Below are 27,819 nucleotides of genomic sequence, written 5' to 3'. Positions count from 1 at the left end.
TCAATCCCAGCCTTCCCTTTGTGGTATGGTACCTTGCAGTACAATTTCAGAGAGATCCATACACTTGAACACAAATTATTGTCTGGAAACTAGAAAAATGCTTGGGTTTTTTGCACCTTTTTGGCCCCAAATTCCTAAAAGTTTAGGGCAATTACCCCCAAACTCAAACCAAGCTTTCCCTTTGTGATATGGAACCTTGCAGTACAATTTCATAAAGATCCATACACTTACACACAAGTTATTGTCATGAAACTAGAAAAATGCTTGTTTTTTTGCTCCTTTATGGCCCCTAATTCCTAACATTTTGAGACAATTACCCCCAAAAACAATCCCAGCCTTCCCTTTGTGGTATGGTACCTTGCAGTACAATTTCAGAGAGATCCATACACTTGAACACAAGTTATTGTCTGGAAACTAGAAAAATGCTTATTTTTGGCCCCTTATTCCTAAACGTTTTGGGCAAGTACCCCCAAACTCAATTCCAGCTTTCCCTTTGTGATATGGAACCTTGTAGTACAATTTCATAAATATCCATACACTTACACACAAGTTATTGTCATGAAACTAGAAAAATGCTTGTTTTTTGCCCCCTAATTCCTAAAATTTGGAGGCAATTACCCCCAAAATCAATCCCAGCATTCAAACCCTCAATCAGCATCATTTAACAGTAATATCTAAAAATGGAAATTACATAATAAAGGTATCAAAATAGAAAATGACATCATAGTCATGGCTAAAAATAAACAAAATCCTTAATCAGCAACATTTTACAGTAATATCTAAAAATAAAATTCCTTTGTAACCATAAAAGCCCATTTAAATACATCATGACAGATATTAAAATAGAAAATGACATCATAGTCATGGCTAAACATAGCAAAAACCTTAATCAGCATCATTTAACAGTAATATCTAAAAATAAAAATTTCTTTGCAACCATAAAAGTAAAATAGAAAATGACATCATAATCATAGCTAAAAATAAACAAAATTTTTTTTTATTACCAAATTTTAAATGGAGTTTATTAAACTAAAACAATAAATTTGCAACCATAAAACCCCATTTAAACACATCATAAAAGTATTAAATAATTCAACTACATCATAAGGCTATAAAAATAGAAAATGACTTCATAGTCAAGGCTAAAGGTAAACAAAAAACCTTCATCAGCAAAATTTTATATTGGCAAATTTCCAATGAAGTTTATTATACTAAAATTGTTGGCAAATTTCCAATGCATTTATTAACAATAAAGTTATTGGCAAATTTCCAATTTACATAATTTAAAAGCAGTGTAAGTGAGATATTTAAATGAGTTTGAATTACCAACCTTACACTGCTTTTAAATAATGTTTTGTACTTATTTGTCTATTAACCTGGAAACCCTTGTTTTTTCACCTTTTTTTCCCTTATTATTTAAAGGTTTGAGCCATAACCCTACCCCAAAGCCAATTCTTAAATTCCAATGTAACCTAAATTTACAATATACATAACTTCAATTTAAGTTTTTGATAAAATCAAACCACATCATTATTATTTGCTTTTATATCTAAATCAGAAATAATTAACCAACTTTAAGTGGAAAATTTTCACACATCACGCCCCCCCAAACTCAATCCCAGCCTTCAGTTTGTGGTATGGTACCTTGCAGTACAATTTCACAGAGATCCAATTACTTAAACACATTTAATTGTTGGAAACTAAAAAAAATGCTTATTTTTAACCCCTTTTTTAGCCCCTTATTCCTAAACATTTGAGCAATTATCCCCCAAACTCAATTCCAACTTTCTCTTTGTGATCAGAATTAACCAACTTAAAATGGAAAATTTTAAAGAAAAAAAAAAGGAAAAAAAATCCCCCCCCCCTCCAAAATTTTTTGACCCACTTCCCTTTGTGGTATGGTACCTTTAAGTACAATTTCAGAGAAATCCATACACTTGAACACAAGTTAATGTCTGGAAACTAAAAAAAATGCTTATTTTTGCCCCCTTTTTTGGCCACTTATTAATAAATGTTTTGGGCAAACATTTTACAATAATATTTAAAACTGAAATTAATTTGTAACCTTAAAATTAAATAGAAAATGACATCATAGTCATAGCTAAAAATAAACAAACTATTGGTAAATTTCCAATGGAGTTTATTATATTAAAACAATAAATTTGCAACCATAAAAGCGCATTAAAATACATCATAAAAGTATTAAAAAAAATTTAACTACATCATAAGGCTATTAAAATAGAAAATGACATCATAGTCAGACTAAAGGTAAACAAAAAACCTTCATCAGCAAAATTTTATATTGGCAAATTTCCAATGAAGTTTATTATACTAAAATAATTGGCAAATTTCCAATTTACATAATTCAAACATAGTGCAGGTGAGATATTTAAATGAGTTTGAATTACCAACCTTACACTGCTTTTAAATAATGTTCTTTACTCAATTATTTGTCTATTAAAATGGAAACCCTAGTTTTTTAACCTTTTTTCCCCTTATTCCTTAAACGAAAAAAAATAATTTCCCCTTTTTTGACCCCCCCCCCCCCTATGATTCATCACCCCTCCTTCCCCCCCAAACCAAGCTCAATAACAGCCTTGCCTTTGTGGTATGGTACCTTGTAATACAATTTTAGAGAGATCCATACACTTGAACACAAGTTATTGTCTAGAAACTAAAAAATGCTTATTTTTCACCCCTTTTTAGGCCCCTTATTACTAAACGTTTTGGGCAATTACCACAAAACTCAATTCCAGCTTTCCCTTTGCGAAATGGAACCTTGTAGTAAAATTTCAGAAAGATCCATACACTTACACACAAGTTATTGTCATGAAACTAGAAAAATGCTTGTTTTTTGCCCCCTTTTGGCCCCTTATTCCTAAAATTTCGAGGAAATTAACCCCAAAATCAATCCCATCATCGACCCTTTGTGATATGGAATCTTGTAGTACAATGTCAAAGAGATCCATACAATAACACACAAGTTATGTCTGGAAGTTACAAAAATGCTTATTTTCGGCCCCTTTTTGGCCCCTAATTATTTAACTGTTGGTACCATAACCCCCAAAATCAATCCCCACCTTCCTATTGTGGTATTGAACCTTATGGTAAAATTTCATAGAGATCCATTCACTTAAACTAAAGTTAGAGTGCGAAAACCATTGTGTATTCGGACGACGACGCCGGACGACGACGACGACGACGACGCCAACGTCATACCAATATACGACCACAAAATTTTTTTGCGGTCGTATAAAAAATCATGCATCTAAGACTAAATTATCAATCAGTACACATCCAACAGGATGTAGGTTTCAGTGAGGTCTTTTTCTATTTGGTCAACGTCCCAATTTGCCTTTTTGTAGTTGAGTACTTTATGAGCCTGTTGTTTGTTATGCAGCAGGGCTTAGTTTATTTAACTGAAACAATGTCCTGATCACTTGCTCCAATTTGTGGTAATGTTTCGACTCTATTGACAAATGATGGATTGGTCATACACAACAGGTCTAGGGTTGAACCTTGCATAAGAGGTGCAAAGCAAGTCAGATAATTCCTCCCACTGTTTGAATGCTAGGAAGTTTTCACTTTGCAGTGAACCAAAGACATATGTGCTCCCATGCTCAAATTTGTGTATTTTAAAGTAACACTTTGCATCTGCAGGGTCCTCATTTGTGTCTCCTAGACATAATAATATCTCAAAAAAAGTCCTACACTGACTTTGTTATAATACAGTTATTTCAGAGTGGAGTGCAGGGGCATCACTTTGTCTAGTTTTCATTTTGTTTTTATCACTTTTTTTAATCCATAAAACCAAAGTTATGCTTAGCAAATAACTCAATATGAAATTCTTAATAAGTCATTATTGTTCCTTAGATTCCTATCAATTTCTGTTTTTCATTTTCAAAATTCAAAATACTAACACATATGTGTACATAGGGTAGTTTTATGAAATAAATACAAACATATAAATAATAGAAACTTACCTACTGTAATATTTTGCTGATTTAAAGTAAACCTGACTGGTTTATATGTTTTGATAAAATGTATATGGTTTCCCTTGCTATATGTTCTTTATTCATGTATGACATCAAATTTTATTGGTTACATCAATTTCACTATTGTCACATCACGATTATGTGACAATGCCCAGTGTTATCTAACAGAGAGAACAAATTTTATCTATGAATGTTCTTTATACAATTTGGCTTGCCATGTTTACAGCTGGATGAGAAGCATTAGTCAATGACTGAATGCAGAATTTTTCACAAGTAAAAAGTCAATAATTAATCAACAAAACTTTATTTCTTCTTCCGAAAACCTGTCTTTTTCTCTTTGCCCCGCCCTGAAAATGAACCTTTATTTTTAAATTGCTTGTCCTTTCCCTGCATTTTGTCCTTCAGATAAACTTTCCCAGATTTCAATTTGTCCTTTGAATTTCCTTTAGAAAACTTGTTTGCTTTGAAATTTGATTTTATGTCTTTACGATTGGTAAAATCTTTTTCTTTACGATTGGTAAAATCTCTTTCTTTACGATTGGTAAAATCTTTTTCTGTATTTTTCTTGAATCTTTTAGCCTTCTCGTTAGGTCTAGAATGAGATCTATTTCTCTTCTGGGCTCTTGCTTTTGGAAATAACTCTGAAAATATGGTTATAAATACAATGTAATTAGAATATCTTAACTAATTTCACCTATTATTAGGAATAGTCTAATAGCATAAGATGATACAAAACAGCAATACATTTTATTTTAAAGAAGGAATAACCAAAATTAAAGATGAAAAGGCAAACAACACACCAAAAAAACATTAATCACTTAACTAAATGTTGTACAACAATAAAACCTTCAAAACAGAGATAAACTCAGATGAGCTGATAGAGTAAGTGATTCATACCTTCTGTCTAGTCCAGGCATTATATTTATAAAAATTACAAGGATTCCTTACTTATATGCTTAGTGCCAATAGAAACACAATCCCTTTATGTACTTTCTACAAATTTAATAAAAATTCAAGCATACAGATCATCTTTGGACGTAGACCAATCATTCTAAGATTTTTGAAGACAGATAAGATTATCCATGGATACAGAACAATTCCAGCAATTTTCAAAGCTGTCAGATTTTCTGATTTCGATGTTTACAAATTGCACATTTTTATCAAAAGATTGAAACTGCAAAGGAAAATGGTTAATTTGATTTACTTTTTGATAACCTATGCTATTGGGTTTCATTATAGTGGAATTTGTGCTCTCCTAAGGATAAAAAAGCCCCCAAAAATGATGCAAAATACCTGATAAACAAAATGTGAATCGTAATCATACATATATACATGTTGTTAATTATCATACCTGCATCAGGTTCCACGCCTACTTCCTGTTTGTAATACTCTCTATCATCCTCATGTTCTATAAATATAAAAAAAAATTATGTCTTATTACTGAAAATATATAACTCTCTGATTAAATTGGTTTACAGATTAGTTTGATTGATTGATTGATTGTTGGTTGCTTAACGTCCAGTGGCTAGATTAGTTTGATAACACTTTATTAAAAACAAAACATGTTTTCTACTTATACTTAAAATCACTCTCTTTTACCTCTGCTATCAGTCAGCGCTCAGACATAAACAAGTCTTTTTTTTGTTTCTGACTTATATAAGTCAACTCATGTATTTTGATAAAAATGTGTGTTTACAATTTTGGACTTGTCGAAGTCAGAAAATGACAGACTCTTTTTTGGTTTCTGACTTATATTTGTCAACTCATGTATTTTGATAAAAATGTGTGTTTACAATTTTGGACTTGTCGAAGTCAGAAAATGACAGACTTCTTTAATTCAATTTATGCTTCATAAAACAGGATGAAAACACATTATTTTGTGGTCAAAGTTCATCACCTATGACAATAAAATCTTTTCTGAGAATTTGCAAGGACATGCGGTATCTACAAGTATAAATGATCTGATTGAACAGTTTTTCTTTATATCAAAGTTTTTTCCCCACTTTTAGTGGTTATAAATGGTTGCATCAGAAAGTGAATGAACATTGTCACTTTTTTTTTAGAATCGAACTCATATTTTTCTTGAGAAGACTCAGCATTACCTAACAATGTTGTCTCAATTTCATGTCGATGCTTGACCTTTTTATATTTATACATGGGTCTTGAGTTAACCAATCTTGGTAACTTTTTGACTTGAGGAAGTCATTCATCACAGCATTTTGATGCAGGTCAAATATGTTTTGCTTAACATTAATTGACTTGTTGAAGTCGTTTTTGTTTTTAAAATAAGGAAGAGAACCTATGAAATATGCAAATTTTGATCTCTACAAGTGGAAAGTAAAATTAGAACTATTTATATCTGAGCTCTGATTGGCTATGGATTTTTCTTTCTAAACTCCTCTGGCTTTTTCCTAGGCTATGTATTTTTCTATTTTTCTAAACATACACTTTTGAACAAATATTTATAAGTTTGTGTTATATCAACACAGATTAATATTCTTTTCTTCTCATAATTCTATTAAGAAAGATCCAGAGATACATTTTCACTCTAAAATTTCAATGTTTTAAAACTTGATTTCACTTAAGCCTTAAAATCTTAATTTTTCCATACTTAAGATGTATTGTACATAATTAAAAAAGATGTCATCTATGAAAATGCTGCTATTCCAATTTCAGCAGTTTACATCTTCAATAGAGTTTGTTGTTGCACAAAGAAACTCATGAGAATGTCAACAATGTTGGTTTATAGCTGTTTACTTTCAAAGGTCTTAGGTATTAAATGATGGCCAGTTTTTATTGGCGGAGGAATCTAAATGTTGATACTGAGATGAATATAAGGGATCATAGATTTATTCTTATGAGGAAGCTCCGAGCATGCTCGGAGGATGCTCGGAGCTTTTTCAGTAGGCTCTTCTCTGCAGTTTATGTGAAAATAATTATCATGATCCATTAAAATGTCAATCAAATCTACACCACTTCTATAATAAGGAAAGTAGAGCATTATAGAGGAAGCTCAATTAACACCTGTGTAAACATCTAATCTATTCAAATACATTTTGCCTGAAATTTTACAAAAGTATAGAATAGATTAGAAATTCTTCAACAGTACTGTGTAATGCTTGGAAAGAAATCTCATGTCTCCACAAAAAGTAAAAGTCTTTAACAAAAAATATACAATTATTATATTTTTAAAATAATCATTTCTTTTTTTATAATAAAAAAAATTCTCAAATTTTATAATTAGATGATATGATTTAAATATAGTTTATATTATATAATATGCTACATAAAAGTTATCAAGACACAAACAACAGTCAGGTGGCGATACTAAACAAGTTATTTTTTTTAGTTACTTATATTAATAGGTATTTTTTGTTTTTTTAAATTATTTGATATAATCTCAATTGTTATTTTAAATGTCAAAAGTGGACTAAATGTAGTTTTTAAGAATTTTTATATCATTTCATTAAGTAAAATTAAGTATTTATCCAACTTGAGATGAGTATAGAGAGATTACTTTAAAAATAATGACAAAAATATTACTTTTATAAATTATTTTATACATCTTCAAAAAACTAAGCGAAAAACTAAGCACAATTATTTAAGGAACATATGTAATTGTTTTTGATAAATATTTCAAATTATAAATAACTTCAAGTCTTAATTAAATCACAAGGTTCCATCCATTTATATTTGTTCATCTCTAAGATTTTGAAGGAAAATGTTATTTTAATAGCCCCAAGAGACCAATCTATGACCAAGAAGTGTGGCATCAGAAAGGCAATTAGTGTTTCAGGAGGATTTAAATAGTTTTATACTGCATGGGGAAAATAACCAGATGTGAAAATTTGTTAAAGCTTGTAAAACCTGTATGAATGGACACCTATAGAAATGATATTAACAGAAGTTACTTATTCATGATATATAAGTAATATTTGAAACAACCTTGTTTTCAATATAACTTGTATAGGTTATTTTGAAAATTACTAGTTTAAGTAATGCCCTTAACTAAACAATGGTATTTTTTTTTATAAAATTGCAAAGTTAGTTTTTTATATAAAATATTTTGCAATTTTAGGGGACATGGCTACTAAAGCTTGTAAACAGAGAAAAAAAAGGGGGATAGAATTTGGTTGGTTATTTCTGGTGATGTCTTCTTTCTTATATGCACTGAAAAATTATGTTGTTTTATTACTATAGTACAGGACAAGAAAAAACTTTACTCATGTCAAGTATTTCTTTATTTAAAACATAGATAAATTCTGCACATATTTTTGGAAAAATACCAATTAAACAAAGACTGATAGGGGGAAACAATTTTATATTATGTTTTCATTCAAGTACAGGTCAGGATAAAACTTCACTTCTTTATTTAAAATAAAACCAAATCTGCACAATTATAAAAAAAAATGACAATTAAAGTGAGACGTACTAGAGGGAAAACAATGGTGGTATTATCTCCTCAACCTTTCTTAGAGTAGCCATAATTTTTTTTATAAAAAACTAACTTTGCTATTTTAAAAAAAAAAAAAAATTATCATTGTTTTAATAGTCAGGGGCATTACTTAAACTAGTAATTTTCAAAATAACCTATACAAGTTATATTGAAAACAAGGTTGTTTTAAATATTACTTATATATCATGAATAAGTAACTTCTGTTAATATTATTTCTATAGGTGTCCATTCATACAGGTTTTACAAGCTTTAACAAATTTTCACATCTGGTTATTTTCCCCATGCAGTATAAAACTATTTAAATCCTCCTGAAACACTAATTGCCTTTCTGATGCCACACTTCTTGGTCATAGATTGGTCTCTTGGAGCTATTAAAATAACATTTTCCTTTAAAATCTTATAGATGAACAAATATAAATGGATGGAACTTTGTGATTTAATTAAGACTTGAAGTTATTTATAATTTGAAATCTTTATCAAAAACAATTACATATGTTCCTTAAATACATGTAATTGTAAGTATGCTTAGTTTTTCGAAGATGTATAAAATAATTTATAAAAGTAATATTTTTGTCATTATTTTTAAAGTAATCTCTCTATACTCATCTCAAGTTGGATAAATACTTAATTTTACTTAATGAAATGATAAAAAAATTCTTAAAAACTACATTTAGTCCACTTTTGACATTTAAAATAACTATTGAGTTTATATCAAATAATTTAAAAAAACAAAAAATACCTATTAATATATAATAAGTAACTAAAAAAAATAACTGGTTTAGTATCGCCCCCCTGACTGTTGTTTGTGTCTTGATAACTTTTATGTAGCATATTATATAATATAAACTATATTTAAATCATATCATCTAATTATAAGATTTGAGAATTTTTTTTATTTAAAAAAAAGAAATGATTAATAAATATAATAATTGTATATTTTTTGTTAAATGACTTTCACTTTTTTGTGGAGACTTGAGATTTCTTTCCAAGCATTACACAGTACTGTTGAAGAATTTCTTATCTTTTCTATAATTTGTAAAATGTCATGCAAAATGTATTTGAATAGATCAGTTGTTTACACAGGTGTTAATTGAGCTTCCTCTATAATGCTCAACTTTCCTTATTATAGAAGTGGTGTAGATTTGATTGACATCTTAATGGATCATGATAATTATTTTCACATAAACTGCAGAGAAGAGCCTACTGAAAAAGCTCCGAGCATCCTCCGAGCATGCTCGGAGCTTCCTCGTAAGAATAAATCTATGATCCCTAACATTAGATTATGTCGGACAAAAGAATGCTGATGGTTACTTTAGAAATAATTCAAGAGAAGTGTTACTAAACAAACTTTTTCTAAATTTGCATTGTATTAATATGTACATGTTTTCCTTCAATATGTGATATTCATAGTAATTTATTTTCTCACATTTGTTTATGTAACTCAACTCTTTAAATCAAAGACTGCTTATATAACAATTCATATATAAACAGTACACTAGTGCAACTAAATGTTACACCATGGCTTTCAAATTGCTGGTAGGAATAGAGTTGGTTGAAAAAAGCAAGATTTTTACATGGGTTCAAGTCTTTCTTACTTCAAACTCAGGGGCGTTAAATAAATAAGTTATTTTTAGCTCACCTGGCCTAAAAGGCCAAGTGATGAGAAAAGCTCACTTTTCAGTCGTCGTTAACTTTTACAAAAATCTTCTCCTCTGAAACTACTGGACCAAATTTAACCAAACTTGGCCACAATCATTATTGGGGTATCATTTTAAAAAAATGTGTCTGATGACCCGGCCCGACAACCAAGATGGGCGCCATGGCTAAAAATAGAACATAGGGTTAAAATGTAGATTTTGGCTTATATCTCTGAAACCAAAGCATTAAGAGCAAATCTTAAAGAGGTAAAATTGTTCATCAGGTCAAGATCTATCTGCCCTGAAATTTTCAGACAAATCAGACAACCCATTGTTGGGTTGCTGCCCATGAATTGGTAATTTTAAGAAAATTTGGCAGGTTTTGGTTATTATTGTCAATATTATTATAGATAGAGATAAACTGTAAACAGCAATAATGTTCAGCAAAGTAAGATCTACAAATAAATCAATATGACCAAAATGGTCAATTGACCCCTTAAGGAGTTATTGCCCTTTATAGTCAATTTTTAACAATTTTTTTTGTAAATTTTTGTAATCTTTTACAAAAATCTTCTCCTCTAAAACTACTGAGACAAATTTAACCAAACATGGCCACAATCATCATTAGGGTATGTAGTTTAAAAAAAATGTGTCCAATGACCCCGCCTACGAACCAACATGGCCGACATGGCTTAAATATAGAACATAGGGGTAAAATGCAAGATTTGTCTATTATTTTTTAAACCGTTATAAATAGAGAAAATCTGAAAGGAGCAAAAATGTTCAGAATAATGAACTCTACCAATTGTCCATATACGTCAAAAATGTTAGACAAATTCTTATAGGAGTTATTGCCCATAAATGACAAATTTTACCATTTTTTTCATTTTTGCTTATTATCATGAAAACTATGATATTTAGAGAGAAACATTCTTTTTCCGTTATGCCTTATATGATTTAAATTATAATAGATGATTAAACACTTTAAATCACAAAAATGATCAGCAAGGCAAGATCTATTAAAAAGTCAAATTTCGCCGATATAGTTAGAACTCTTTTGTTTTTTGAGCAAAAAGTAAAGAAGATAGAGAGAAACTAAACAGACTAAAAGATCAGTAATACAAGATCAACAAATAGAGATTTTTGTCATGAAGTCTATTCTTGTCTACAATGTTAGAGAGTGTCCTTTGTTTGATATGCACATAGATCAAGGTGAGCGACACAGGCTCTTTAGAGCCTCTAGTTTTAGTTACTCATATAGGCAATATTTGTTTTTTTAAAAATATCAAATTACTCAATAGAGTTATTTTAAATTTCAATAGAAGCATGGACTAAATGTAGTTTCATCAATTTGAGAGGAGTATAGAGATAAATAGTTACTTTAAAAATATTAACAAAAATATCTCTTGTACAAGTCATTTAATACATCTTTAAAAGAATTAGTAATTTCAATTATTTAAAAATTATAAATAACTTCAAGTCTTAATTAAATCACAAGTATCCATCTATTTATATCTGTCTGCCTTTAAGATTTTCAAGGAAAATGATAACTCAATGTCCCAAGAGACCAATCGTTGACCCAGAAGCGTCGATATGAAATGTAAGTTCGTATGAAAGATAATAAGTGTTTCAGGAGGATTTGTTTTTATATTATATGGGAAAGGTAACCAGATGTCTGTGAAAATTTGTTAAAGGTAGTAAAATCTGTATGAATGGGAACCTATAAAAACAATATTTACAAAAGTTACTTATATAAGTAATATTTAATATAGCCTAGTTTTCAAAATAACTTGTATAGGTAGTTTTTAAAGTTATTTGTTTAAGTAATGCCCCCGACTTCTTAAAATTCAGAATGGTCCAAAACCATTTCTATCCAGTCATACATTTATTATGAAATTTAAAATTCAATAATGAAAAAGGTTTGTTTAAGGGATGTTATGTAGTTTTGAAGCAACTTGGATCCTGTATTTTGCTAAATCAAACAAAATTATCATGCCTATTTGTTGAACAATACAAAGCAACAAAAAAGGAAGTTTGTATTTTGTTTCATGATGTTTAGCAAAAACAATTTGTACTTTGTCATGTTTGTTGAATAATGTTCATGATGTTTAGCAAAAGAAAATTGTACTTTGTTGAATAATGTTCATGATGTTTAGCATAAAGAAATCTGTACTTTGTTGAATAATGGTCATGATGTTTAGCATAAATAAATTTGGACTTTGTTGAATAATGTTCATGATGTTTAGCATAAAGAAATTTGTACTTTGTTGAATAATGGTCATGATGTTTAGCATAAATAAATTTGGACTTTGTTGAATAATGTTCATGATGTTTAGCATAAATAAATTTGTACTTTGTTGAATAATGTTCATGATGTTTAGCATAAATAAATTTGTACTTTGTTGAATAATGTTCATGATGTTTAGCATAAATAAATTTGTACTTTGTTGAATAATGATCATGATGTTTAGCAAAAGAAATTTGTACTTTGTTGAATAATGTTCTTCATGATGTTTAGCAAAAGAAATTTGTACTTTGTTGAATAATGTTCTTCATGATGTTTAGCAAAAGAAATTTGTACTTTGTTGAATAATGTTCATGATGTTTAGCAAAAGAAATTTGTACTTTGTTGAATGTTCATGATGTTTAGCAAAAGAAATTTGTACTTTGTTGAATAATGTTCATGATGTTTAGCAAAAGAAATTTGTACTTTGTTGAATGTTCATGATGTTTAGCAAAAGAAATTTGTACTTTGTTGAATAATGTTCATGATGTTTAACATAAAGAAATTTGTACTTTGTTGAATAATGTTCATGATGTTTAGCATAAATAAATTTGTACTTTGTTGAATAATGTTCATGATGTTTAGCATAAAGAAATTTGTACTTTGTTGAATAATAAAAAGCAACTATTAAAGATTTGTTTTGTTGTTTAACACAAAGCATCTTTTTTGTATTGTGTTGAACATTACCTGTACATAAAATAACTTAACATCACTAAATAGGGCTGTCGATTTTCTCTGTTGAATTGTGTCATGCAAGTGTTCTCGTACAACTTACTATACAGCATGGGTTTTGCTCATTGTTGAAAGCTGTACAGTGCTCTTTAGTTATTTTTTTTTTTTTCTTAGGTCTCTGGTGTTTAGTTTGTCTTGTTGGCAATCATACAAAAATATGAATTTGCATTTTGTTGAAAAATGACTATTCACCAGTACTTCTACTTCACATTACAGTTAACTTTGTAAAATGTCTTTTCTGTGTGACGGAATCACAAATTTCCGACAATTGTTGACAGCACAGATGTCAGAAACAAAACACCCGAGTCATAATATGTAATACATACCATAATACAGAATACAGAATACATACCATTTTCAACCTTCTCCTTCTCCTCATCTGTACTTTCCTCCTCATCCTCACTTTTCTTCATCCCTTCCAATGATTTTAACTTATTAGCCTCTTTTTCATCTTGTTTCTTTTTCACATTTTCTTCTTGTTTCTTTTTCCTAATTTCTTTCAACTTTCTGAAAGATACATGATGCATTGTTATGTTATTTAATATAAAATTGTCCTGAAGGAATGAAAATAATACATATTTGCCAAGTAAAATTTCAATGGGTCCATGAAGTTTTGAGTAAGGGCCATTCGAGGAATAAATGTAGGAAGGGGACGGGGTGTTAGTCAAAACTTTTTTTATATCCCACCAGTGATCACCCATAATTCTTAGTTTCAATTGCAACAAAATTGTGTAAAATTCCACCCCTATTACCCACAGGAAAAGATATCATGCGGTATCCAATCCTCCTATTCAATTTTACTAGAAAAGCCCTATGGTCAAACAGTTATTGCCAGAGATCAAAATATGTTGCTTTTGATTTTTGCATTATTTTTCCTATATCATTGACATGATGAGTAACACCAGTGATATAACAACAAAATGGGTTCATTAATTTCAACAAAATTATTCCATTTCTCAATATCAATCTCATTAGCTTTCATATCAAAATCTAAAGACAAATGACACTATTGGCATTCCTTCATTTCGTTTGGACATATTAGAAAAAGTACATGTACCATAGTAAGTTTCCTACCCCTGATATTTATACAATCTGATGTCTTTCTAGAAACCCTTTAATGAGGTAGATGGAAGGTTTTTCCGATTCTGTCTGAACCAAAACCTGCCTTTGACTGCATAAACATAAAATCTTCCTACACTGAACTCTTTTATCACAACATAGAATACTTATTTTTTGGTTAAGTTACCATGGATACAGTAAACATGGATATTTTCAATGCATTTACTTTTGAGTTGAGACTAAATTTACCAAAAAATTATTGATACAGACATTCTTCAAATGAATTTTATACAAATACTTTTCACATGGGTGATATTTTCTATGCATTTTACATGATTACGAGATTTAGAGAAAGTAATCCCAGCACAAAAATTTCCACGTTTACACTAACTTGTGTAAACAAACAACTGTCTAACCCAGGTGATATTTTCAGTCTAAAATGATTCTGAATTAGACAGGCTTATGGGTAAGAACAAACCTTTTCTTTTCTCTCAGAGCTTTCAATTGTTTAACTTCATCCCCAGTCTTCTCAATAAATTCATGAAACATCACTTCTCCATCACAGATACCTTCTTCTATCTTTACTAACTGTAGGGTAAGTCTTGGCCCTAGTTCTGTCAATCTGTAGAAAATAAATCAGTTAAATTATATTCCTACACAGCAAAACATGCAAAATACAAGCCACTTACATTTCCTCATATTTCAGGAAAAAAATAAAAATAAATGTGGATTGTGTCCACACGTGGAAACAGATGATGCCCCTGCTTGCATATTATATAGTTATAAAGGGACTTAAGGTAGCACTACAGTCAGAATTTTCTGACTCCAACCAACAGTCTTTAAAGATTAATTTCTCCAAAACTACTCAATGGATTTTTAAAATCTTTAACTCATTTTAAAGCTGAAATATAATTCTTTCTTAATCTATAGATAAATTTATTTTTGGTATGATTAATCTCAAAATATAGCTCATTAATTGCCAAAAAAGTGGTCTTCCAACTTGGATGAAAATGGCACATTCAGGTCAAATGGTAGTATAAATTTGTTTTCATCCCTTTAATCAACCATTTACAATCTACAAAACCGTGTCTCAGATTTTTGATATATGCCTCCAGTAATAAGATATATTATTTTTACTGCTGGATGCCAAACCTCATTTCACCTTTCATCTTTAGAGACCTATAAATTCATTTAGAAACAAATTATCCAAAAACTGGGACACAGTATTGTAGAAAATACTCCCTTCAATCACATATATCAAAGTCAAGCCAATAGGGTACCCGTAAAGTTTCTATTTTCATTTTTTCCTTACAATTTTCATGAAAAATTGTTCTGAGAAATGACCTTAAAACTGAATTTCCTCTTAAGAACCCCTATAAATGCCACATAAATACAAAAATTCCACTGGGAACACCCCAGGAGTGTTCTAACACCAATACTTTATCAATAGAACCACACACATTGTGTCTTTGATGCTCTAATGCTGTAAAATTTGCATTTTGTAAGCACTGTATAACACTAACTTGGCATTTGGCGGGAGTTTGACGTCACAGATTTGACCAACATCTGTGATGTACAAAATGTAGTAATTAAATAAAGACAAAGCTCCGCCTCTGTCCAGACAGTCTAAGATAAGAGAATAACAGGATTGGCCAGCTGCATCATAATTAATACTTAACATCATTATTCTCACTATAAAGAATAATTTTCATTTGAATTTTAAAAAGAAATATAATATGACCATGATGACTGAAATTAGCTTAAATATTAAAATTGTGCATTAAAAGACATGTCCATAAAAAGATCAAGACAATCCCCTTCTTGAAAATAGACTGTCCAACATGATTTATGAGTTTCATGGAATTAAAAAATTTCACATACACTTAAAATTAGTTAAAATGCCTAAAATTTTTTTTAATGTAGAAGAACAAAGACGAGAAATTTATACAGGCAGTCAGAGGCTTTCAAAGATACTTTCACACTCTTTTCCATAGATTTTTTTCCTTTAAATTTTTTCCTATTCATATCTTTTTCTTTTTCTCTGTTCTAAACTTCCATGTTTTATAAATTAGTTTTGTTGCAATGCAATGAGATATTTATCTTGTGGTCAGGGATTAACAGCTGGACACTGGTACATCATCAACAGATGATTGACATATTAGCCCCTCCCAAATGCCTATATATTTAGATTAATTACATGTGCTTTTATTTACATAAGTTCATTATCAATTTACTCCCTGTTGTGATATGATAATGACTTTGGGATTTTTACAAACTGTGCAGAGTAATACTTACTTGAAAATTATGTGATAAAAAAAATATCTTCAAAAAATCATTGTTAGACTGTAGTGCTACCTTAACTAAGAACGGTAAAAGTGACGCTACCCAAATTAGAACTTGATCCGAGTTTTATGGCAATAAGCATTGCGTGTAAGTCTCATAATATTTGGTTGAGGCAAACTTAAGTTAGAGAATGGAAACTAAAAATTTTGCAATTTTTCCATTATAAAGGGGCATAACTCTAGAACCATTTAAGTGACACCACCAAAATTCAAACTTGATCTGTGTTTTGTGGTAATACGCATTGTGTATAAGTTTCATAATATTTGGTTGAGGCAAACTTAAGTTAGAGAACGGAATTAAATATTTTGCAATTTTTCAATTTATAAAGGGCATAACTCTAGAATTGTTAGAGTGATGCTACCAAAATTCAAACTTGATCTGTATTTAGTGGTAATAAGCATTGTGTATAAGTTTCATAACATTTGGTTGAGGCAAACTTAAGTTAGAGAACGGAAACTAAAAATGTCTGGCAAGAATTGTACCTGTGAGAGAGCTAACAAGACCGGACTGACGGACGGACACACTGATGCCCGGTATTTCCATGTCCCCCGCAACGCGTTACGTGGGGGACAAAAATTCTTTTACCATTAATATAAACTTTAATCAATCACTGCTCTGGTAAGACCAGATAATATTTCAGCTTTATTTAACCTGATCATGCAAGGTTTAAATGGCGACATAACTTCGGAAAAATTTCATTTACTAAAAAATAAATAACTATACTAGTTTAATATCTTTTCTCAGATACAATTAACTTAATGATATTTATTACATAATTGGTGTGGTAAAAAAAGGGGGTCAGGGGAGATTTACTGACCTAATTGCACTTTTAGTGGCTTGAATATTTCCTCTGCTTCCCACATGTTGTGGTAAAACAACTTCATTGTGTTCCCCATCTAACTCTGCCTCACTATCTGATAAATAACCAGCTCTGAAAACATGAATAAATTAAAAAGAAGTCAAATATGTCAAAGGCGATCTCAGATCTGTACTTGTGTTGTATTTGTTGTTAGGGATGTATAAATACCCTGCCACATCTGGTCTGTGTTTTTGTTAATTGTTTTTCTGCTGTGTATTGATCTGATACTGATTTTTATAGTTTGTTCTTATATTGTGCTGTAACACCACTGTCCTAGGTTAGGGGGAGGGTTGAGCGTTCACAAACATGTTTAACCATGCCACATTCTTTATGTACCTGTCCCCAAGCCAGGAACCTGTAGTTCAGTGTTTGTTGTTGGTTCATATCTGTCATATTTGTTTTGTTATAAATCAACTGATTAGTTTTCTCAATTGAATTGTTTCATATTTTTCATGTTGGGATCTTTTATAGCTGACTTTACAGTATGGGTTTTTCTCAATGTTGAAGGCTGTTTGGTTGCCTATAATTGCTTACATCCATTTCATTTGAACTTTGGTGGATAGTTGTATCATTGGCAATCATACCACATCTCCTTATTTTTATTTTGTCTCAAAGTAGAAAATTTATTTTTACAAGGCTTACAAACATGAATAAGGTGAGGCTGCACCATCAAGGCATTTTTATCTTGTTTTAAGCCGAGACTCTTCAGAAACACATTATTAATGTCACAAACAAGGGTATTTATGGTCAGGGACTATGTAAAGCCAACATTTATAGGGTCAATGCATTTTGACTAAACAAACAGCACAGTTGCAGTGTAAAATCATTCTATACAAAGGGCTGAAAAATAAGAAAACTTAAAAGAACACTAAAATGATACTATTATTTTCAATTTTTCTTACGGTGATGATTGGATTGCAAATAAATATGTATAATATAGTATGATTTATCAAAAAAAAGTCCCACAGATGCCACACTAAGTGGTGAAACATGTTGAACACAATAAAATAATGTTCTTGCCGTAACCAGGATGTTGTTGTCTTTTAACAGTTTGGATTTATGAGATTTTCACTTCAGCATACTTTGGTATCCTTCCTGATTACTATACCAGATTGTACCAACAAAAGCTGTTGGTTCACTTGACTTATTTAGATTAACATGATAAAATATGTTACCAAAATAACATAAAACAACAAAAGAACATTCAAAAAGACTAATTTTGATTGAATTCCTTTGATTTTCAATAAACTTCTATAATATTCACACTAACACAATGTTCCAATTCAAATAAAATAGCTTGGAAATAAAAAAATAAATAGAACTAACTCCTTGTAAAGTTGCATCTGACAGTAGGATTATTCCAAGGGCTTATCCAGGTGACTCTTGGTGCCATATATGAAGAAGATATGACTTATTGTTGCTGGAAAAAATGCAACAGATATGTCCAAGGAAAAGATGGTCTCACAGACAAATAAACAGAGGTTAACTTGTATAACCCCTGCTTTATTTACTTAACAGTACAGAACTGACTGGTAACCTTTGAACTTACTTTGTAATATATTCACTGACATCACTATATTTACTCATATCAGGTACTGTTGCCTTGATCAGTTTCTTCACACTTTTACTCATACCAACTGGTACCACTCTTATATTGCTAAAAAATATCAAATATAGTAATCATTTCTGATTGGAAGGTATCAGCACATTATTTATTAGTAAAACTACAGTAAACAATAAAGCAAACAGACATACATATACTCCTATAATCCGTTTAAGTTATATTAATCTTCAAACACAAAAAATTAATAATACGATTCATACAGAATACAAAACATTTATTGTTCCAAATAATGGCCCTTGATGGGCAGCATGTCTATTATACACACAAAACATTACACTATGATTTTTTAAAATGATTTTACATTGAAATGAAATATTAAAAGTTCATATAGTTTCCAATCTACATATATATTTCTTCGTCTTACATAAATCATGTACATTTTATTCCAGGCAGGAAAAGAACCATAAAATCATTACAATAATCATGGTTATAAAGCATGTTCATTTTTTAGACATAATTAAGTGATAGCAGAATTTATATCCTATATATTTTATAATCATCATATGAACACAGAATTTGTTATAAAAAAATTCCCCATTAGGTCTCTATAGTATGTATTTATTTCACAATTCAACTTATACATAGGGAGGGACAGTTTGTAATACGTAACCACAATAGGCATTCATTGTACCTTTACATCATTATTCACATAAATAGAAATAGAAAAACCCTTGACCAATATTGCTGTTTAGAGTTATGAATTGAACCCCTAACATGCCTAACCAATTGCTTTCACAGTCAATTCATTCACTCCATTGACTTTTATATGACAAAGAAAATCAAAAGACTTCAAGCAATTAGTATATTATTATTAACTTTAGACACCTTTTATTTTATTGCTTGTAGTGGACTATTTCCCCTGAATCAAGTTCCCAATATGCAAATTATATATAAGCAGCTGTGCCAAGAGCCCATGATACACCTGTTTTGTGCATATTTAAATTGTTTCTAGAATAAAATGTGATATATTGACATCTTTGAAGACACTTAAAAGTTTGAATTTTAGGTTCAATTATAAGTTAACTGGAGTTGTATTGCAATTTTTTATTTTGTTGGTGAAAATCACTCTTAAACAAGCATTTCATAATTATACATTCTTTCCTTTCAGTCTCATGTTGGCTTTGTTTAAAAAATATGGAACTTGTAAATTTGTCTTCTATTCCCAAGAAAAATGAAATTAAACAAAATATACTAATACTAATCAAAAATGTGAAAAAAAGAAGTTTTAGTTAATAATCCTATATTCATATTACAACTAAACAAGAATATGTCCATAGTACACGGATGACCCACTCGCACTTTCATTTTCTATGTTCAGTGGACTGTGAAATTGGGGTCAAAACTCTTAATTTGGCATTAAAATTAGAAAGATCATATAATAGGGAACATGTGTACTAAGTTTCAAGTTGATTGGACTTTAACTTCATCAAAAACTACCTTGACCAAAAACTTTAACCTGAAGCAGGACAGACAGACGGACAAAGGGACGCACAAACCGAAAAAACATAATGCCCCTATGTGGGGCATAAAAATGTGAATGAATGTAACAGAAACTATCAAATATCAGTCATCTTACGTATGTGATTATATAACAAAATGTTAATCTAATTGGAAACTTACTAATGTCTGAAATCTATGGTCTTTGTTTCTGGATTATAATTCACCATAACACACCTTCTGATCTGGTTTAATTTTACCTGAAAAAGAAGGTGGAAAAGGGTTATTTTCATGCAATGTGTTTTGCCATTTTTATTCCACGTGCAGCCGTGAAAAAGGTTTGTTATTCAATTTTTTTATTAATCGGTAAAAAGATCAACGTGCAAGAAATTTTTAATTGTTTGTTCATCGTGAAATGGCAATTTTATTTAGCGTTCTTCCGTGCAGATACCCCCCCTTTACGCCCCTCAAAAAATATTAGGTCAATGTACATGCAATGTCTACATGTGAAATAAATCAAAACCTTTTGCAAGTGTTGAGCCATTCACTTTGACAAAAAAGCTGGTTGTAGGTGATATGTTCTCTGATTTATGACCCTGTCATATATTACCTACAGAATATACAGAGAAATGTAGACTGAATAACGTAAGCCTTCGCTGTGCTAAATCACCTTCAATAGTGACTTCAAATGGATTATCTTTGTGTATATAGTATGTACATGGCTGTATGGAAAGTTTTTATTCAAAGTATAAATGAAAAGTTGAGAATCGAGCTTGACCATTGTTTGTAGAATTGTGAGACATCTGCTCATATATTTAACCCTCGGTTTTTAGTGGGGTTCATGTTGCTCATTCTTTAGTTTTCTATTTTGTGTTTTGTATACTATTGTTTGTTGGTGGTTTTTCTTTATTGCCTTGGCATTGTCAGTTCATTTTTGATATTTGAGTTTGATCATCTCTTTGGTACAAAATGTATCTTTCACCTCTTTTTCACTTAATTTTAATGAAACTTTAATTTCTATTATATATATCTCATGTATTCTTACAAAGCAAGATGGGGAGTTTTAAATTGAAACTTTATATAGATTGGCTGTAAGATCAAGATTGTTCAATAAATGCAGACATACATGTCAAGTATATAACCAAGGAAGGAACTTTACAAATACAGAACCATCCTTAGCAACATTTGGATTTTTGGGTTAATGCTACAGCCATACTGCTTAACAAACAACTTCACAAAATAAACATATTCTAGTATTGGTGCAAGAAGACAGATCATGTTTAACTTTTGATATTAGATATTTGAAAAATAAATTGTCCAGTTTCTGCAATGATTTTAAGCATGTTAAGCTTGAATATATTCAATATTGCAGGCACTTCTCCTTAATTCAACTAATTATTTATAATAATAACAACTGAAATAAATTGATCAGACTGAAAATACAAACCTTGTTGACATTAATAGAAGGGAACATATTCTGGAACATGGTGGCCATCAGTTTCAGGTGCACATCGTCACTACTGAAATTATTCATGACAAGCAGGGGGTGGTGCTGGAACTGTTTCTGTTCCAAGTTTGGCCTTTTGAGAGATGTAATGACATCTCTAGCTAAACAATAGTTCTGTATCTTGAAAGTCAATGTAGGTCCTCGTGGTATTCGAATAACTCTAAAGTTTGTTGCCACTTCAGTTTTTGTGAACATGAGAAAATGTGATACATTAAGAGGTCCAGCCACACCCACATAATCCTTCAGTACATTTTTTCTTCTGACCTGTAATTCAATCAAATGCATGATTATTGACAAAATGGCTACAGAGGCATATGACTTGTATGAAGGAAATATATCAAATCAGTTCAAATACATGTATTATAAATCAAGTTATCAATAAATGAATATAGCAGTGTATATAAATAACACATAGCTGAGAGGGTGATAGAGCAGATTGTTACCCCAAGAAAACATTGTCAACTGAGGCGAAGCCAAGGTTGACAATGTCTTTTTAAGGGGTAACAATCTGCTCTATCACCCTCTCAGATATGTGTTATCTAATTTATTATACTGAATGTTCTTTTATTACTGTCTATTAAATTTCAAATTCAAAGTAATAAACTATGATGTCTACATAATAACCATCTGTATTTAATAAAGCGCACACTTGATCAAGCCTCTCTGTGAAGGGTAATAGAGTATTTGCCATAGGATAGAGTAAATTGTCTCCCTCGTCAGTCAGGGGTACTACTTGTACAAGTAATCTTTATTTACTTGAAGAAGTAAATAAAATATACTTATACAAGTTAATTATATTGTTTGAATAATCTCCCCTTAATTTTCGAAAAAATTTACTTATATAAGTAAATTTTTTTTACAATCCCACAAAAATTCTCAAGTTTTGAGATGTAAAATCATGCCTTTAACAATTTTTCTCAGGTTAGCTCATAATTTTTGATAAGAGTTCAATGTTTCATCTCATTAATTCAACAAAAAAACTGATTGAGCAAAGAACTTAAGTATTTGCGCAAGGCCTTCAAAAATTTCTCCTTGGGGACTTGTAAATTAGCAGTGTTCTAAAGATAACAGACAAATGAGATTTTCATTGTCCATGAAATTACACTTAAATGAATAGTAAAGACATCTGCAAAGGACAAACAATTTAAAATTCTGTTAGAGCAAAGAAGTTCTAAGAATTCAAGAAAAGAAGATAGGATGACTTTTTTACTTGTATAAGTAAAAAAATCTGAATGTCTAAGGGACATAACTAGGCCAAAAAATAATTTACTTATACAAGTAAATAAAATACACTTGTATAAGTATCCTACAAATTTACTTATATAAGTATATTATAATTACTTCCTCAAGTAAATAAAAATTACTTGTACAAGTAGTACCCCTGACTGCTCGTATTAACCAATAAAAATCTGGCATTTTGACATGAAGTATAATAAAAAATAGTTATTTATACTAAGATAAAATATTTAGTGGGTACCAATTTTCAAGGATTAAGGAATATAAAATGTCTTTTCACAGACACATGAATTTGTGGTTTTCACAATATGTACCCAGAAAATTCACATGTATAATTCATGGGGTGTCTTTATCTTTTAAGTGAACTGGTACTAAGGTTAAATTCTAGTTTTTTAATACCTTATATGAAAATTCCTTAATGTAGACGATACTGATCAATTGTTTAGAAGGGTTAAAGTACTGAGTGCAGCCTCTTAATGAAAGGACTGATAAGTTTCCCACAAATAACAATATATCCTTAGTAGTGAGAATTGCATCCAAAAATATAACAGTTTCACTAAACAGTCAGGGGACTTACTTAAATGAGTGATTTTCTAAATCACTGATTCAAGTAACATTATGTCCATAAAGGTTGGAAGTAAGAGTTGTCTTTCTTTAATAATCACCTATTTAAGTAGTACAAATTAATCACTAGACTAAGTGATTTAATTTTATTGTAGCTTTAAATATAGAATACTAATGATCCAGGGACTAATTATGTTGCTAAATTTATCAGAACCAGCATTTGTGTTGATATGATGACCGGGTCATGTCAGGTGATGACCTTGCACTAAATCTAGGATAATGACATAAAAATCACTTGTTTAAGTATCATACCTCAATTTCCTTCCAAAAAAATCACTTCTTTAAGTATCATTATTTTAATAACCCCCACTAATTTCAACACTCCCGAACAGTGAAATTTTGATCGCGAACAGTAGAATTTTATTACATAATCTATAAGATGAAACCTTGAATTTTACAGGAAAAATACTCCCACTGCTGGGAAAAATCTGTTAAGAAAGTATCAGTTCATTATGTAAAGCCATTTTTATAGCATTTTTTCAACTAAAATAGAATTTGCAGCTAAATGATTGCATCAAAGGCATAAACCTTGCTGCTTAAAAGAAGCAAAAAGTTCTTTTTTTTTCAATTTTACTACTCAAAAGATATTATCTAAACCTATGTGTTTAAAATTTTGGTAAAACTACAAAATCACAATTTTTGACAAAACTTCGAATTTACTACTTAAATAAGTGATTTAAAAATCACTTATTTCAATAAGTCCCCTGACTGCTAAAGACAGCCCTAACTATCCACTTCTGTTAATTCAGTACTTCAAGTATTAAGCCACTTTCATGACTTTGCTTGTTGTTAATTAAGATATGTTCAACCAATTTCTGAGGAGTGCACAAAAGCTATTACAATGTATAACAAGTGATAGTACCTTTAACTTTGAAGCTGTATAAGGTTCCATGACATGTCTCATATCTGTAATTAACTGTTTGATATTCTTTCCCACATGTCCACGATGGAAAACAAAGGAATGGGGTGCTTTCTTAAATTCTTCTTCTACACTCCCTGTTTGACTTGCCCTAGCCTTCTTTGCAGACCGTCCCTGTTAAGGAATAAATAAATAATACAAATATATATAAACATAATAAAATACTTAAAATTGCAATAAAAATTCATTTATAAGTCATGAATGTATTAGTGTAAAGTTTTGTTTGTAGAGTAAAGCCAGTCATCTTCATTTTAAGTTAGATGTGTTGGGACAAATTCCTGTATCAGAAAAAAAAACACCTGAAATTTAAGGTTGTGCCGGAATCAGACCATATTTTTGGCATTATGGCTCCAGCGCGTTTGCATGTATAGCTTTGTCCTTTTAAGAAACTTATTGATTGCAGATAGATGTGCATAGGACATGTTTATCAAATTTCTTAAGAAGCAGAATTTGCTTTCTCATCCAGAACAATTGAGTTCGCCCCAATTGTTTGGTGTTCTATTTGTATGTTTGTCCATGACGTTAAAATACTAAATCCCTGGGATGTGTTTTAGTTGATTTTAGTCTCTGATGCATGATTTTTTATTATTAAATGTTTTTGGCTTTTAACTAGCTGTCAGTAACTGTGAGTACTCTCAAATCGTACTTTCTTGTTTATTTGACCTCTTGATACTAATTGTAATGCTTTTTTGTTATCTAATGTTTACTTATTCAGGTTTATATCTGGTCTATATAACAGCTTTGATAAGTGTTTGGTATTCATGGTATTACTGTAAATTTTCACTTCTTCGTACTATGTACATCAAAATTATTTATTTTGTAAAAATATTTCCTTTCTCCATTTGAACTGTACACGTATACCTAACAACAAAATTATTTTCATTCCATTTACCTGTGTTTAAACATGTTAAACATGTTAAAGTAATTGCAAATGGCTGATATTTTTGTTCAAGCATATTGTTTTTCTTAAATTGTTTAACATTTCTGAGCGGTATAACATGTTACTTCAATTATTCTTCCCTTAGTTTATTTATTTTGTATTTACATTGTATCATATATCAAATTTATTTGTTCAGTGTATGTTCACTGGTGTTAATATGTCTTTTGATTGAGTAAAGCCATTTCAATTGATATTTTATAGTGTCTTTCTATGTTGTGATGTTACACTATTGTTTCAGATAAGGGTGAAGGTTTGGTACCATTAAAACATTTAAACCGGCTGCAATTGTTTGCACCTGTCCTAAGTCAGGAATCTTATGTTCAGTAGTTGTCGTTTGTTGATGTGGTTCATAAGTGTTTCTTGTATTTTGTTTTTTATTTAGATTAGACCGTTGGTTTTCCCGTTTGAATGGTTTTACACTAGTAATTTTTGGGGCCCTTTATAGCTTGCTGTTCGGTGTGAGCCAAGGCTCCTTGTTGACGACCGTACTTTGACCTATAATGGTTTACTTTTATAAATTTTGACTTGGATGGAGAGTTGTCTCATTGGCACTCATACCACATCTTCTTATATCTATTGGATGATCTGCCATTTGTCTGGCCAAAAATAAATAATTGTGTGTTTCCCCAAACCCGACCCTATCAAGTCAGGTGTGGGTAGGTAGGTAGGTAAATTATTTTATTTTTTTTTGGTAAATTTGTTTTTTTTGGTACTTGTAAATAGGAAATTACAAACCATCATTATAGGGCAGTATTTTAAATTCTAGGGTGTATCAAGCTATCAGTTTCCTCATGTCAGATATATTAAATAAAACTCTATGTATAACTTGAAATAATTTATTTAATCGGGTTTCTCTTGGGTGGTAATTTTCTAATAATGACACAGTCTCTGCAAACTGGTAGAACAATACGATGTGTTTTAATGGCATCTTGGTCCTTTGTTGCCCCCACAGCTGCACAGAAGGCACAGATATCGGGCTGTGCCAGGGTAGAGGCATAATACGGAAATTCCACTTGTGTATTACAGTCTATCTGTAGGCGCACATTCACCACGCCTTCAAGAGCACCACCTGAAATAAAGAACAACAGAGATCTTTAATAAATAAAAAAATAATATCCTAGAGTACTTTGTATATATATATTGGGAATTTTCAATGAATAAAATGTCTAAAATACTGAGCCTTCTGTTTATTATATTAAGCAGTATAATCTGTCAGAAATCTGTCCAAGTTCAATGTCAGAGAGTGTACTACTAGAGGTTGCACTTTGTAAATACAGCTGTTTCTCAAACCACGCCTCTTTTGGGGAGATATATAATATTCATAGATATGTTAATTTGTTAACGTACTGGTTCCCATTTATGATCTCTGTGTTTCATCTCATAGAGACATCACTTGGGAATGTAACCAGTATAGAAAAACATGGTAGCGCCTAAATTTTAATTCTTAGGAGGTCCAAAAATGGAGGTAAGGGTAGTATAGAATTTTAGTATAAGTTTTAACTCTTAGAAGTTCAGGGCATATAAATGTTGAAAATATGCCGCACAGCCCTATATTTTGACCTTTGAATAAAATAGTAGTGCATATAAACTTTCCGTTCTAGGATATTATTTTTCACAAAACTTCATAGTAAAAGTGTCACAGTTTTAGCCGCAAAGGGAGTTCCTATGGGAAATTGCATTGTCTATATTTACAGAATTGCAACCTATATAGGGTTAAAAATTAGAACATACAGAATTTCATAAAATCTTGTTTATCTCAGAGATTGTGGAGAATTTAACTCAAATATGAAGTTTTATAAATATTTCATGAAGATTGAGAAAATCCTGGGCCTTAACTATGATGAGTCAGCATAAATTCACAGTTTACAGTATGCATTGTTTACTTAAAGCCATGAGTTAAAAATAAATTCATAAAATATGCCTATTTGAAATTTAAATTGTTTAGAAGTGCTTAGATTTACACTTCGCAGTCATTGCAAATCATTGATCCTTCTTACATATTTTTGGTGGGGTGTTTTTGTCCTGTCGATAACCCAAAAGTAAGCCGTAACACCTAAATGTGCTTTTTTGTGACCGCGGCATAAAAAGTACAAGCTAGAATTACCAAAAGACCTCAATAAAACTTACAAGAGTGTGTTCTATCCAAAATATGTACTAAATATTCCAC

At 30.5% G+C, this 27,819-nt stretch overlaps 1 protein-coding gene across 1 annotated transcript in view; it reads right to left on the bottom strand.

Annotated features, from left to right (window-relative positions):
• Window positions 1-4,283: 4,283 nt before the first annotated feature.
• The window catches only part of LOC127709496 (suppressor of SWI4 1 homolog), a 38,549-nt gene continuing 15,013 nt past the window's right edge, over window positions 4,284-27,819 (bottom strand). Inside the window, exons 2-10 of the mRNA XM_052215099.1 lie at window positions 24,656-24,826; window positions 21,874-22,197; window positions 20,610-20,686; window positions 18,915-19,022; window positions 17,324-17,437; window positions 14,642-14,785; window positions 13,457-13,611; window positions 5,347-5,403; window positions 4,284-4,636 (exon numbers count right to left, since the gene is read on the bottom strand). Of these exons, the coding sequence (XP_052071059.1) occupies window positions 4,299-4,636; window positions 5,347-5,403; window positions 13,457-13,611; window positions 14,642-14,785; window positions 17,324-17,437; window positions 18,915-19,022; window positions 20,610-20,686; window positions 21,874-22,197; window positions 24,656-24,826 (1,488 nt within the window). The 3' untranslated portion in view covers window positions 4,284-4,298. The remainder of the gene's footprint in view (window positions 4,637-5,346; window positions 5,404-13,456; window positions 13,612-14,641; window positions 14,786-17,323; window positions 17,438-18,914; window positions 19,023-20,609; window positions 20,687-21,873; window positions 22,198-24,655; window positions 24,827-27,819) is intronic.

The sequence above is a fragment of the Mytilus californianus genome, unplaced genomic scaffold, assembly GCF_021869535.1.
Source record: "Mytilus californianus isolate M0D057914Y unplaced genomic scaffold, xbMytCali1.0.p SCAF_7, whole genome shotgun sequence".
NCBI lineage: Eukaryota > Metazoa > Mollusca > Bivalvia > Mytilida > Mytilidae > Mytilus > Mytilus californianus.
This window is presented reverse-complemented; position numbering and strand designations above follow the sequence as displayed.